This window comes from Phalaenopsis equestris, unplaced genomic scaffold (assembly GCF_001263595.1).
Source record: "Phalaenopsis equestris unplaced genomic scaffold, ASM126359v1 Scaffold232934, whole genome shotgun sequence".
Classification (NCBI taxonomy): Eukaryota; Viridiplantae; Streptophyta; class Magnoliopsida; order Asparagales; family Orchidaceae; genus Phalaenopsis; species Phalaenopsis equestris.
In genome coordinates, this window is record NW_018250892.1 from 29,927 (window position 1) to 46,220 (window position 16,294).

At 35.0% G+C, this 16,294-nt stretch overlaps 1 protein-coding gene across 1 annotated transcript; it reads right to left on the reverse strand.

The window, feature by feature from the left end:
• Positions 1-3,858: 3,858 nt before the first annotated feature.
• On the reverse strand, positions 3,859-5,239 carry LOC110038472 (E3 ubiquitin-protein ligase PUB23-like). The gene has a single exon (XM_020743324.1). It carries the CDS (start codon positions 5,178-5,180, stop codon positions 3,963-3,965), a length of 1,218 nt encoding a protein of 405 aa, XP_020598983.1. The 5' UTR covers positions 5,181-5,239; the 3' UTR covers positions 3,859-3,962.
• Between the last annotated feature and the right edge of the window lie 11,055 nt (positions 5,240-16,294).

Sequence of the window (16,294 nt, forward strand, 5' to 3'; positions counted from 1 at the left end):
CTTTAAAAAAGAGTATTTTCATATTTTTGTTGCAGGTATATCAATTTTAGGCATTTAGAGCAAAAGTAGCAAAAATAATGAAATTTGGAGCCAAAACAACGAATTTTGGTATTCTGGCGTCTTATGCGCCTGAAACGCCATTTAACAGAGAGTTGGCACCATATGCACCAGATTTGGCGCCTAAAGTGCCAAAACCCAGAACACGCTGTCTTTAGCAAGTTGGAGCCTGAGGCGCCAGAACTGGTGTCAGATGCGCCAGAGACAACTTTTGCAGATTAAGGCGGTTCAAGACAAATTTTGTGCAAATTTTTAAATGGAAACTTGTTCTAAACACTCCTTAGAGTGATTTAAATGCATCTAAAAACTTTGGAAGGTTCTTTTACGAAGAGATATGTCTCTTGAATCAATGGACATGTCTTTTAAATTCAAAATGGTTGACTTTGGATAAAATTTAGGAAGGAATTTTGAATTCTTTTTGAAGGGAGGAAGGCTTTTATAAATGAGATGGAAGTCTAGGGCTAGAAGAGAGTTTCTGGTGTGGCGTGTAAAGGGGGAAAAAGAGAGAGATAGAGAGAGAAATTCAAGTGCTTGGAGTTTTTCTTCGAGGAAATTAAGAAGAGAGGGAAAGTTGTGTTACTTGTAAAAAAAATTCTAAGAGAGGATTGAGAATGCTTGTAAAAAAAATTCTAGGGATTTACTTGGGAAGGATTGTGAGATAAGTTGTGTTATTTGTTTCTTTTGTTTTTTAAACTTGTTTTTATATATGAAATTTGTGTTTTGTCGTATCCTTCTCATGAATTCTAAGTAGTCTTCTATATTCTTCTCCCTACTTTGAAATATGGTTTTGTGAAGAATTGATCTTGTTTTATACGGCTTTAAGTGTCAATAATTTTTGGTGATTCAAATTTGATCTTCATTTACTTTTTGATCTGACCAATTGAATTGTTAAAATGTGTTGAGAAACATATGCTCCTGAAGGGATCTGATTTATACAACATAAAGAGAATCACATTTCATTTCATGGGAGAGGATGCCATCTATGGAGTTGAGTGTAAATAAATAGAGAAAAATACTTTGTTGGAAGTAGAATTATAGATTTCAAGGTGATATTGTAAAATCCCCAATTTAGTCCAATTGATTGGAAACTAATGCGATATTGTTAGCCCTTAGGTGAGGGAGTTGTGGGAGCCTAGAGTGGCAGCCAATATCCTCCCAGCCTAATCACGAAATTAGGGACCAAACTCTTAATTAGTCAATGTTCTTTATGCACTTGGAAGACGGTAAAGAATAGGATTACTCTTATGTGGCACAAAAGAATTTATATATATTTTTTCAAAGATTTTGATTTCTTCACAATCTATATACTCATTGTAACGGGGAATGTTATTTTCTTAAATTTTAACTCTTCATCACAAAACCTTTATTTAGATTTCGTAAGTTTGCTTTTGAAAGTTTAGTAATTAGTTTAATTAACTTTATCTTTTACTGCATTTTATTTTGGCATTCACTCTATTATTTTATATTCGAATTTCACACTTCACTTTTGTATTTTAAAAATATAGTTTACATTATAATCTTAAGAATTTACTTAAAGGCATTTTCAACTTCTCTATGAGCTCGATATTTAGGACTCCATTAGAGCTCTATTATTACTTGAGCAATACGTATACTTGCGTTATTTTTAGGGGATTTGACAGTTTAATGATTTTTAGAAATAAAGCTATTTTCACTAAAGTTATTTTTGTTGGGATTAAATTGCATATTTACTATTGTATCTGTCATGTGTATTTTGTAATATTGAATAATATTTGCAAACTTAACACAATAAATCCAACAGTATAAGATATCAACGAGAAAACATATAATAAGGAACAACCTCATGTAAATGTCCAGTAAGAGCATCCATAACTAAAGCAAAAAGGTCAGCTTTCCATACGTATGAGCGTCGAAGAGGTGAAGTCGCCAGAGCTGAAGTCGCCGCCGAAGTTGTGGTTGCTGGGGCGCTGAAGTTGCCAGGAGAGGGAAAGGGAGGATTATGGCACGAGGAGAGATTGAGACCGAGAGAGAGAGGATTAGGGCAGGACCAGGAGCGTCTCGATTTCAAGGGTATAAATGATTCTTTATGTCGGCTTACAAATGACATACAAATCGTCAGTTATTAACAGTAATATCAACCGTTGCTTATTAACTAACATCGTCAGTTAACACCTTCCCAAATGGCAGGTCCTTAAATAATTGACAACATAAAGAAGTAATTAATTGCTTGCTTATAACCGACAGTAAAAATGATCGGTAATAATAAAAAAATATCAGAAATAATTTATGTTGAAAAGCGGCTTCAAGTCCTGTTGTTATGTAATCAGATATAATTCATCACATAAACCGTCAGAAAATATGATATTTTTATCGACGTAAGTTCAAACCGTTGGTTTTGCGCTCAGTTTTAGCTCTTTTTATTGTAATTTTTTGCAGTTGCATATGTTCAAGTGTAGGCCAAGGATGTGCCTTGTTGTTATGATCCTATGGTGGTTATTTGAAAGATCTATGCACATATTCTTGAGGCTTGCTTATAATCGACAGTAAAACGCATCGGTAATAATAAAAAACTATCGAAAATAATTTATGTTGAAAAGCGGATTCAACTTTTGTTGTTATGTAATCAGATATAATCCATCACATAACCCGTCAAAAAATATGATATTTTTATCGACGTAAGTTCAGATTGCTGGTTTTGCCATCAGTTTTAGCTCGTTTTATTGTAGTTTTTTGTAGGTTCATATGTTCAAGTGTAGGCCATGGATGTGCCTTGTTGTTATGATCCTATGGTGGCTATTGGAAGGATCTATGCTCATGTTCTTCAGGCTTGCTTGGATAAAATCTTCAAGCTTGCTTCATTTTTCATTTTGAATGTTTGAGTATGGTTCATGATTGTTTCTTATAATGATAAATGAGTCTTTTTTTTTGCATACTAATATATATTATCGACCTACTTAACATATATCCAAAATGTTGACATTTATAGAGCAAGTTCAAATTAGAGCTATTGCTCTATTTATTTTCTAATTAAATGAGATTTATCAAACAATCTATCAAGTAATATAATTAAACTATTTTATTTCTAATCAAAAATATTTAATTGAGACTATAAATGAGTTGCTTGTTATACTTATAAAAATATGTGAGCGCTTAAATGAACAAGCATCCAAGTAAATTACTAAAATTAGCATATAAATGTTCAAAATTGATAGACAACTAAATAGGTAAGCAATTAAACTTATTTTATGTACTATTAATATAAAAACAATTTAAATTAATATAAATTAGTTTTATTTGATTTTTAATTGAGTTTTTTTCATAAGCATTAAATTAAGCTTTAACTCATCTTATCCATGACTATTAAATCAATGTTTTAATCAAGCTAATTCATGAACATTAACTCAAATTATCCGTCGAGCTTTTAAAGGAGCTTGTTACAATGCTTTAAAATATATTGTTCCTAAACATATATGAATTTAGAAAGGAGTTATTCAAGTTCGTTCATTTAACAATTGAGAATTTATAAAGGTATCCGAAATTGTTCAAATAGTTAAACAAAGTCAACAAAATCTTTTTGAGCGGAGCCACAAGTAGCTTATCAAATCCTTGGTTCCTTTATAACCCTAGGTAAAGTGACATTTATGTAAAATTTATCATTAGGTGTTAAATATGTAAATTAGTAAATTTTTGAAGATTTTGGTTTAATCCACTCCTATTTATACTTTAATTCAATCAACGTTCCTATTTTATCTTCATTTTACATCTAATTAAAAAACTTTAAAATATTTCAAACCAATTTAACTTGTAAATTTTTTTGTCGGAATGTAAAAATTAATAACATAGCGCATGCACTCAATAACGATCAATCTAGCTTAATCGATCATAATATTTTCCAAACATAAATTAACCTCGGCAAAAACCAACAATTAATACTGCAAGGCCCTAAGCTCACATGGAAAGCAAGGCGACTGTCTCCACACATCCCCATGCATCCTCATCATTTTCAACGCCTTCTCCTTCGTCGTCGACCGCCCATCATCCCCATGAATCAATCCCAACAGCTTCTTCACCGCCCCGCAAATCATCATATCATCAACCACTTTCTTCGTCGGAAAAAAACAACACACTAACCACAAGACTTTAACACCAAGCTTCGTCTCCGCGTCGAACTCTCTCGCCGTTATTTTGCTCGAAACGGCCGCGACTCCGAATCCGTAATCCGCAAACGCCGATCTCCCCTCCGCGCACTCGCACAACCTTTTCAGAAGAAACAGAGTTCTCTGCCCTTTGTGCCTTCCGGCATCCGGGAGAAGCTCGATTAACACGCGAACAGCGCCTGCTTCGATGGCTTTAAGACGATTTGACTTGGAATTTTCCAAGGCGTTTAAGAGGAGATCGAGGGAAGCTGAGCTCAGCCTAGAGGAAGTATCATCGGAGAGGAGATCGAGAAGAGATTTGAAGGCGTCGTTGTTCTGATGGAGCTGGTCAGTTAGAGAAGACTTCAGCTTCGAAATCCTTTGTAGGAGGGCTATAGCATTTAGCCTTGCCTCCGCGCTGCCACGCTGAAGAATTAGTAGTATCGCATTGATACTATCTGGTTTTGAAAAAAGCTCCACTGACTCATCGTCGTAGTCGAAAGGAAGGGTGTTGAGAACTCCAAGCGCTTCCTCGCAAGCTCGGAAGGAGTTGAAATCGGAGGAGTCAGTACAGTCGGTGATTATGCAACTGAGAGCTTCCATTCCGCCGGAGGAGATGAAGACAGGGTGGTTTTCACTGGTGAAGGAGCGAAGTTTTTTGAGGTAGTTGACTTTAAAAGGGGACGACTCCATGGTGGAGAAGATGGAGGTTAGTTGGTGGACTTGGGATGAGGAAGGCGAAGAAGGGGAAGGGAGTGAGGAGAGATGTTGGTGCTGGGTACACCATGAGAGGATCAGGTTTTTAAGAGTGTGGTTGGGAATGAGGTCGAAGGTGGAGAGGAGCTGCATGGTGGCGGGGCAGGTGGATTTTTTGTAGGTGAAAAGCCATTTCTCGATGCTGCGGCGATCGTAGGTGATGCCGGTGGAGATTGTGACTGGGTTTTCCATCAGTTCTAAAGAAATAGGACATCGGAACACGGATGGCAATTCTGGCTTCGTAGTCATCATCTTCTTCTTCCTCTTATTGGATTTTACTTGCAGCTGAAAGGGAAAGAAGCCGAAGGAGATGAAACTCACGAAAGTGGTGTGAATATATATTTATATACACCTAACCTAAGCTTAAAAGCACCATGAGGAAACAATGATTAAGATATTATTTGAATGTCTTGCGTGTTATAATTTATTTTAAGATAAATTTCAATGAGCAAATGGCAATAAAAAAAATTTACTTTCGTATGGAAAAACTCAAAATTTCTTCAGCCAAAATAATATTTAGTTAATTCAAATTTTAACATCAACTCCACTTGCAACGTATAATAAACAACAACAGTACATATTGATCATTACATACCCAAGAGAGGTCATCTGCATTTATCATCGAAGTATTAGATTAAGTTTCAAAGTCGTTAAACATGTTGAGTTACGTTAAGATTCAAAGTTTTTAAACAGGTATTAAGACATAATTTAATATATGAGTCGATTCAGAATTGAAAGGAGCGAGGATCCATTGACAGTGGAGTTGATGTTTCTTGTTTCTCGCAGGAAGATATCAGACCCTAGACTTGTTTTCACCGTTCATAGCGGTGTGTACTTGGCCCTGGACTGCAAGTGCGTGCAGAAAGGAGCGAGGATCCATTTTGACTTTGACATAGTGCACATGGAACTGCTATATATTGATGCGTTGCAGTCCATCATTGGTTAAGATCAGGGTAAGGAATGAGACCCTATTTGGGTGTTTGGTGCTTGGCCAGAACAGGCCACCAAGAAAAATGTAGAGCTGGTAAAAGCTAAAAAGACCGTCAATGGTACAAATAATGACGGAGGACTGAAATCAGCAGTGGTTGTTGCCGCTCAAGGAATAGTGGACAAATCCATGGAAGGGATAACAAAGATACAAATAAGGCTGACCAGTACTCAATGAGGAACCTAAATAAGCTGCTGAATAGAGCCGAAAGACAGAAGGAACAATAGCTCTCGGTTCCATGGGTTTTTAATGGGTTATTAATGTCCTAATAGATGGTTTTTCATCATGGATGTGCAAGGAAATGAAATGGGCCATGTGGATTTGAGCATGGGCTCCATGGGTTGGATTTCTGTTAGCGTTGGGCTTGGGCAAGGCTCATCATGATATTTTTTTTAATAAATAAATAAATTAATTAATTAATTAATATAAAATGATATTTTTTTAATAAATTAATTAATTAATTAATTAATATAAAATGATGTATGGAGATTGACCACATAAGAGTTTGGTTGACCACATTGTCATGATGTTGACCACATGGTCATGGTGTTGACCAAATGGACATGGGGATAACCACATGGTCGTGGTGTTGACAATATGGACAAGAGGATTCATCATATGATACTTGTCATGACCATATGGTGTGAGGTTTAATTGGATGGTAAGATGTTCAATTGATCAATGTTACCATCCAAGGGTGTCATTCAACTTGGAGGTTAAGGGACACATTAGGGTTTAATGAGGTTAGAGAAACCCCTGGTGCAGTCAATTAGTTCAATTTTGGTCAAAACAAGGGTAGACCTAATTGATTTTTACCATCACAAGGTGACATCAAATTTTGAGTCCAAAAGGGTAGATTATGGTTTAGGGCTTGTTTTTAGAGTTTAGTGGGGCTAGGGAGACCCATAATGAGGCTAAGGCTCAATTTTGGTGAATCCATCCCCCATTATAAATTTTTTAGTCACTGCGGTCTTTAGGCCATATGGCGAGGTTCCTTGGGTTTTCGTTTCGCTTGGGTGACCCGAGGCATGTCTTGCCTATGGTGGTCAATTTGTGTTCCTCACTTTGTAAAAACCTGTTGACTTCACTTTTGGTTGAGGTCTAATTTCCTCTTTAGTAGCCTAGGTCTAGCCATAGGACTAGGACTTTCATGTTGACTATTCCTAGAAGACAAGAAAAGGAACCCTCACCATTAGAAACTCTAAACTATTCCTTTCTCAACTTGAAGTTCCACATGTTGGTCTTAACCTATAGCACTTAGCAGGTGAGGCCAATATGGGGTAACTCAAGGGGAGTCCCCATAGGATTGTTTGGCCTTAGGGTCAACCCTTTTGGTGTTTATCTTACGTTGGTGCATACATTGTCACTCACTTGCACATTACATCCCACTCATAACCCTGAACCTAAACTTGTTGACTTTGATCCATTGATCTTTCGGGATACACATGTAGATGGTCCCCTAAACTCACTAGCTCTAGGCTAGTGTTTAGATAAGACCAGTACATAGAAGACCCAAATGGAGACTCCATTGATCCATAGCTTAAATAAGCTAGTTGGAACTGCAATTTCACCGAAATACCTAACTTAGCCTTTTGCCCCCCAAATCAATCCAATTTACCAAAACACCCCCAAACCTTAAGTTTGAACAAAATTCCCAATTTCACCCTAAATACCCAAATTTGTTCAAAAATCATCTCAACCCATTTGAAACCACCCAAATTGCCTAAAATCTCCTCAAAGAACAAAAATTACCAAAATACCCTCCTCAAATTGCCAAAATTACCAAAATACCCTTGGTGGCCAAAACTTTCCCAAAAACCCCAAAATCATTTCAAATGCCCCCAAAACAAATTTAGACTCTTTGACTGAACCTAGTTTGGCTAATTGGACCAACTTTGACTAAAAGCCCCAAATTGCCCTTAAAGGCCCAATTACCCTAATTCACCCCAAATGTCCACCAATTTGATCTCAATCTTCTCCAACTCCAATCCTAAACTCAAATTCATCATGAAAAAAGTTCAATTCAAACCAAATCCAATTCCAATTGACTCACATTGTGAACCCAATTTCAATCCAAACCAAAATCCCTAATTTTGACCATATGGCCTAATCTCACCCAATTGAACCCTATAGCCCACTAACTTCCTCCAATTTGAATCTCAAACCATCTATAACATTCCTAGACATCAAATTAAACCATCAATTGGACTTTTTAAGGCTTCAATTTCAACCCAAATTCAAAATTCCCAAATTAGCCCCAATTTAGCCATGTGCCCATAATCCACCAAATTGAATGCCCTAAGCCCAAAATTAGCACCCACTTAATGTTGAGAACTATTTATAACATCCCCCTAGACCATTTTGAGTCATCAATTTGGAATTATCCCAACTTTAGCCTAACCTAAACCTAAGTCCAACCTAATATGCCTAAGTTGACTAAATGATCAAATACCACCAAATTGAACTCCTAAATCAATTCAAAACCACTCTAATTTTTTTCTAAACTTTTTATGACAATCATTTACACAAAATTTCTCAATCAATTGAGTACAATGTCATGGATAGCCCAACCCAAATCCATCTTCATGCCAATTTGACTCAAATTGAACACATGCACCAAAATTGACCAAGCCATGCCAAATTGATCAATCCAAAGCTTCTACAACGATCAAGTACAACCTAGTGACCAGGCTAGACTCACCTAGACCACCATAGAGGATCTATGGACCAAAGGTCCCCTAATTTAAGGGATTTCATCCTATTTTTGGCCTAATCTTGAATTATCTTTCCATCATGCCATACCATTAGGGGTTAACCATCATTAGCCACCCGCTGACATCCCTGAGCCAAGAAATGACTAAACCCTTGCTAGCCACCACCACCTCCTCTAGAAACAGGCAGCCCAAGGGAACTACCATTGTACAAAACCCAAATTTAAACTCACCTAAGCTTGATAAGTCTGATTGGCCACTAACGCTCTTCATCCCTCCACGTAAGCACTGTTTTGCATCCATCAATTGCCTCTGGTGGCCACCCTAAGCTCCTCTATTTAAATAGCCCCCTTCACAGCCAAAGGGGAGAGCATTAAAATTCTTGGAGAAACTCTGCTAAAACCTCACCAGAGACTCTCCAACAACTCCTCAGCTCAAGCCCACCATTTTTTCCCTCTGGTTCTCCTTGTGAGAGCCCAATTTTGAGCTCAAAATTTCAGCTCAAACTAGAATAGATTTCTCTACACCTCCACAATCCACTAAACTTTAATTAATTGTGCCCACACCATCACCAGAGTAAGAGGAGTTGACTCCCCACAAAAGCCCCATCCTAAACATCCTCTACCATAGCTCTAGACTAACACCTGAAATCGAGCTTGATCGAAATCATAGCTAGACACTTCACCATTGTCTAAGAACTCCTCTGGAGGTTCTTTGGGTCCATCTAAAGCTACTACAACCATCTGATTGAGGCCTCCCCTGTCAAACAAAGGTATTGAGCCTCAAACCTAAGCAGAGCTTATTTTGATTCTTCATTTGTAATGGTTTGATTTCATGCTTGATTAACCATATGGATAGAAGCGTCTTGAGTAGATAAAGGTTTAAAAACAAACCCCATGTGATTTGGTTGACTCTAGACGAAGATCTTAAAGTTTTAACGTGAACGGTTCTTGGGTTTGGACACTTGGGGACGATGACGGAGAGCCGTCTGATCACGCATTTATTAAACAGACATATGAGATCGAGCCGGATGAATGGATGGATGAAAAGGCAGGCTGACAAGGCCGCTACATGGCTTGCGGCATTAAATGGCAGAGCGTCACATTGAGACTTCAGAATGGTAGAGGTTGAGGTGGCGCTATGTGGATAAGAAGATAAATAAAGGGGTTTTGACTTATTTTAATGCCTGAGCTTTGAAAAATCATATCTTTGTGTAGAAAAATCATAAAAATAAAATAAAAATACCCTCTTGCTTAGTGAACAGAGGAAAATAATTTGGATAAAAATGATAATTATTTGTTGACACATCAATTTTTAATGAATTAAATACTCTCAGGAGTATTTTAATTCATTATGATCAAGCATTGCTCACCATAGCTTGAAATTTTTTGGGTTCATTCCTTTTGATAGAGACTTTGTTCTCTGATTTTTTCAAGATCAGAGAGCTTCTTTGTGCTTCTAACTCTAATGTTGAAGTTAGGATGGATACTTTGGCTTATTTTAATTATATAAACTAAAATACCATTTATAAAATTATGAAAATAATTTTAGTAGATTTCTTATTACCAGAGAAGCTTAAGAAAAATGTCATGATGGTTTGAATAGTTTTGTAAATTTGTACATTCGATAAAGTGCATATATCCTATACTACTTTATGTAAATTAAATATAAATAAAAAATCAACAAAATAAAATCCCTTTTGTGTGTAAATATCATGTTAAACCACTGTAAAAATTTGAAAATTATTTGATTAAGTTTAAGCACTAAAGTTGGTGTTCTAAGAAAACATTGTATTTTTGCACAAAAAAATTATATTAAATTAAATATATTTAGGAAAATTATGAAAAGCAGTTTTCTAAGTTCCTTGTGATTAAAAGCAATTAGGAAAAATAAAAGTAATTTTTGATAAAATATTTGATTTTTGAACTTTATTTTGAATTAAAAATAATTAAAAAAAAATTAAATAATTCCAAAAATACAAAAAAAATTTAAAATGTTCCTAATGGCTCCTTGATTACTTGACACTCATAAAAATATATTTACTAGTTTTTCTAAGTTAAAAATAAATTTCCGAACGGCTTAAAAATATACTTCCCTTATTTTGTGATTAAAATAATTATAATAAATAAATAAAAATCATAAAATATAATTTATTTCTCTGAGTTCTTTGGACTCAGGGATGTTTAATAAAAATGTAAAAATAATTTTTGGTAATTAAAACATATTTTTCCATTTAATTAAATCATTAAAAACCAATAAATAATTACAAAATTATATTAAAACTTAATTTAATAAACCATAACATTTTGTCTAAGTGTTTTCTCTGACCTAAGGGAACCTCTAATCTTTTTGTCATAAACTAAAAATATTATTTTGGTTGCTTAAATAACCTAATTTTGAAAATCCAATTCTCTAGGTTAAAATAATTATTTAAATTAAAAATAAATTAAAAAAAAACCTCATTTTTCTCCCTTGATGTTTTAATTACCCTATGGGTAGAGTACTCTAAAAATCTCCTAAGTCACTTGGACTTTGCTTCATGAGTTATGAGATGAAGAGCCTCAAAAGTAAAGTGGTCATTTTGGATTTTGGTCCCTTAATTAAAATTTAAGATTAATCAAAGGGGAAATGGGCAATTTTGATCCTAATAGAACAAGTTTGGATGATTAAAGCATAATGGGAAAAAGGTAGGAACAAACTTGCCACCTTCCCATGATAAGAGTAAAATTACAACTTGTTAAATTATCAGAACTTTAAAGTTGATCAAAATCAAATGATTCTCAAGTGATGGGCTTAAATTAGAGAGAGGATGTTCCACTTATGATTAAGTCCACAATTAATAAATGATCTGACTTTATTTAATCAGAATCCATATCACCTAAATTAAAATTCTAACATTTGTCAATATTTCTCCCATTAGGTTCATTAAGGGGCTTGGTAGTTATCTAAGCTCGATTTTAAAACTTATTTTGAAGGGATTTAGAAAATAATGTCATTTATGATTAACACCATCAAGCCCAACTTTAGTGGTGGATATCAAATATTTAATGACTGAAACTTGCCTTAAGGGCATTCACCTATATAATTTTTGAGTGAAATATCAACTGACCAATTGAGTACCCTATCCTCGGGATAATTAAAATGTCGATGTTCACCAAGTAATGGGGTAATATTTATTTAGCATGGGATGATTAATAGAACAATATGATAAGTTCAGAATGAACTCAAATATTTCAAGAGATCTTCAAAGCAGTCTGGGGTCATCCCCCGAATACTTTTAAATCTCTTGAATATTCTAAGGGACAAATTGGGATTGCTATATTTTTTATAGAATCATCCAATAAGAACTTTTGAGATTAAATAAGTCATAACCTGGGGTTTGTTAGTTACACTTTCAACTATTCTTGTTTTAACTTTTTTGCAATATTACAACTGCCTGGATGAGTACTTTTCTTTACATGCAAACCAAAATAGCTTTACAAAATTAATCAACTTTTTTAAAATCTAAAACAAATTTTTTTAAAGGTAACCATAAATCCTTTGAAATTTCACTAAATGTAAAACTTCCTTTTGAGCTTATGGGAGTCTCTCGGAGGAGGTAACCAACGGTTGCTAACGAGAACTCTCCGGTATAAATGAGTTTCACAACTCATTTAAGCTAAGTAAGTTAAAAAGAAAATAGTGATGCCAGAACGATTGAACTGTGGGATATTAACCAGTGTCACTCTAATCAACATTAACCCCACCATATCATTTAAATAACCATGACATTAGAAAACACTCGATTTGACATTAGAACTTGACACATTAGAAAACTTGACCTCGAAACCTGATACTTCTATCAATCTCTACAATTTGACACTTCTAAAACTTAAACTCGCCACGACGAGAACCTTGGAGCTAGCATTGTTGGTAGCACGGTCATCTTCAACAGCAAAACATGCCTACACCAGCTAAACCATTCCTTAGAATTAAATAATAAGCCATAGGACTTCGAGGTTGTTTGCCTAGTGCGACATAAATCCTCAACTTTTCTTTAGGCCTTTATATGGCTCTGCTATACAATATAAGCCCTTACTTATTTTGTGATTCCAAGGTTGTCATTTGTCACGATCTAAATCCTCACATCTTTCAGGCCATTTGTGTGATCATTTCATATGAATGTAAGCTCTAATAAATATAATTGGCAGGATGAAATATTCAGATATTTCTCCTCTGAATTAAAACCAAACTATGGGGTAGACTGGAAAGTCTCCGAGGTTCTCCTCAGATACTGTGACATCCCCTAATTCTTCTTGCTTTGGATTCCAAAAATAAAATGTTCCAAATTTGAGCCATTCTCATTTTACACCTCTCTGTCCGATCTCGTTGACAAGTCCTATCCTTTGAACTTCTTGAAGATAATATCCCCTGATTCTTATCAAGAGTTTAAGAGTTTTCTCAAGAGTTTTCTTAGGTGACTTCAGTTATCTAAGATGTAATTAACTATAGGGGTTTTCCATTATAGGAAGCTTTTACAAACCAAGCTTAATATAAACCCTATTTATTTTTTAATATTAAAAATGGGAACTTGTCGGCTTATAATAAAATAGTTTCATAGACCAAACATATGTCATATATTTCTTAGTTTATTTGATTGAGCCTCACCGTCAAGCCATGTGTCTATCTTTCCTTGTGTTTATCCTTCGGGATAGATATAAGATTTGAGATGTGGCGCTCTTTCATTTAAAATATGAAAGATATGGGATCAGATTGATTTCGTACTTTCTAAAATTAAATATTTATGTAAATTAAATGTCCCTCCGAAGCGGGCGACAGGATTCTGATTTCGGCGACCGATAGCTTCCATAGGACCCCCTCCTAGAATTATGTTAAAAAAACCCTAAACCACCTCAACCATATGGTTAGAGGGCTTGGACTTGCCTTAATAAGGCCTCAAACTTCATAGCCCTGAGCTAATGTCATGGACAATGAAAGGGGTGAGTCCTCACACGTGTGAGGTCAACATACACATTTTATGTGGGTTCTGAAACAAGAGTATCCCACTCCTCAAAAATGGATGTGTTAAATGTGCTTATCTCACTGATCACTAAGGAATCTGGTAGATATGCTTGTTATTCTCATCATAGCTGAACAACATAAATATCTTTAAAAGTTATACTTGAGTTGAATGTAAAGCTAAACCTTTGATTAAAAATGCACACCTATTTAAGTGTTTTCGCTTATACATTTCGTGTGCTTTTGAATTAACAATATCCACTTATCATAAAAAATTGTGGTAGATGTCTATAAAGAGATATAAATACTAAAGTTTAGCTTAAAGGATAAACATCCTATGGTTAGACTCTTAGTTTGTCTAGCCCCATTGAGACTTTGCCTAGAGAATTTTATTCACCTAACAAAAAGGATAGGTTATTTTAACTATAACTTATTTCTTATTTGACTAATCCTTATCTAATCAAAACATCTTGATTTTCTATTATATTAAGATAAATCCCTAGTAAGTCATTATGAACAATTCTTGATTCAAGTATCTTATATAGGTTGGACCATCTTGCTTATCTGACCTCTTTGATATTATTTTCTTGGTTAATTTTATTGGTCTTGTCAAACGTTCCAATCATGAACACTCGATCAAATGGGATATATTCTTTTAAAGATGAAGCAACAAAAAAGATGTTATGCAGTCTGATCAAGAATCCCGAGTTCAGGTTACCTAAGCCGAAGAAGCTCGATGAGGCCAACAAGAAAGGACATCCGAGATATTGCCCGTACCATAGATTCATCGGACACACCATCGAAGAGTGTTGCAGTTTCAAAGACTTGCTTGAGGAGAAGTTCAAGAACGGGGACATAACAATTCCGGAAGAATATTTGAAAGAAACCTGAAAGAGGTTCTATCAATATGATTTCGGTCGATTTGTTTGTTCCAACCCATTCTTATGCAACTGCCAACGAATGAAATGTCTCTTGGCTACTATTGTATTACTATTTTTGCTTAAATGGGAAATTAGCATGATCAATGTTAGTCTATCCCATCCCTCCCACCGCAATTAATGAAAAGAAAGGGTTTATTGTTGTTCAAGGTTGTGCACACCTCGAAAGAAAAATTTGGATGTTTTGATAAGACTATGACTTCAGGGGTAAATAAAATTTATGCCCTAATATCTGAGTCATCAACTTTAAAGAAGTTATACTGGGTCTTAAGTTGATTTCAAAATAAGATAGTGTGGTTGAAATACGAATAGTTGACTCGGGATATCACAAGCCTTTTAATTTCCTGCCACGTGACTGGGTCTTGACTTTCAAACGAGTCATAATATCTCAGAATTTGACTTAAGAAACATTTGAGGATTATTAGTCAGGGGAATTTGGACATTCAAAATCTTTAAAATAAATATGTTCCACCAGATATAGTAATTCTCATAAGACAAAGGGAGCAAAAAAAAATTGTTGTGTGAAAATTCCCTGAGAAGAAGCTTGAGGTGAGCATAAAATAAAAAATTGGTGTCTGAATTAAGACATTCAAAATGTTTAATTCAAAGACATTCAAAATGTTTAAATAATGCTCTACTAGATAGTAATTCTCAACCAAACATGAAAAAAAAAATCAAAGCAAAACAAAAGTCTCCCTGAGAAGAAGCTTGAGGTGGACGTATAATCAAAAATTGGTGTCCGAGTTTCCCCTGATTAATGAAACTTAAAATGCTCTCTTAAAAAATCTCTTCTGATATTATATTCAAGAAAAAGTTCAACGATCTTAAGTCTATCTTTCAACGATCTTAAGTCTTTTGGTCGGTTATTAATTGACTCAGAAATATCTTTGGAAAACGAAAAATGTTTTGATCGCAAGACCAATATTCTGAAATCTGCTTAGGCTCAGAAAGAAAGAAATAAAGACATGATAATGATATTAGATGTTAATGGAAATTCAAACCAGAAGTCATATCCTTCAGTGTCCAAAAAATACAACTCCAACTTCAACTCGAATAACATTAGAAAGATTTCTCAAAGACAACTTCAACAACCTTTACAGAATCTGCAATAAATCAAATGATGACTGCTACAAACGAAGCTGCACACTTACTGTCTCCTCAGCCATGGTATCCGTAGAAATAACACATATATTATGTGTACTTGAAAGAATATAGTTTCGATGGTACCATAAGGATGGGCTATTTTCTACACTTGTCATTTGTCAGTGGAAGATACTTCAACAAGTACTATACCTTGCAATGTTTCAGAGACAAAGACTCATTCTTAGAAGCTCAGACGTCTTGCTTGTCTGAAACTGGGTCTAAATCCTAACAAAAAGAAAATAAAATGATAAATTTCTTGAGTTCAAGGTTTCTTACTCTTTGCTTGCGTAGCACAATTACCTTGGTCTGCACCAGCTTTCTTTATATCTCCGCGGAATTTCACATTCTGGACAAAATCTCACAAAGTTTCACAATTTTTCCTCACCAATGTCAATCTTCAAAAAGTCTGCTAGTTTCTCACGAATTCAAAACGCGATATTTTAGAGGTTGAGGATTCACATCCGATTCTGCGTTGCTTTAGGAGTTCATCCTATTGCAATCTTTCAAATCAATATTCTAGAGGTTGAGGATTCACATCCAATTCCGTGTTGCTTTAGGAGCCCATCCTATTGCAATCTTTCAAATCAA

Excerpts from the sequence above, each read along its gene's own strand:
- LOC110038472 (XM_020743324.1), bottom strand. The coding sequence starts at position 5,180 with ATGATGACTACGAAGCCAGAATTGCCATCCGTGTTCCGATGTCCTATT.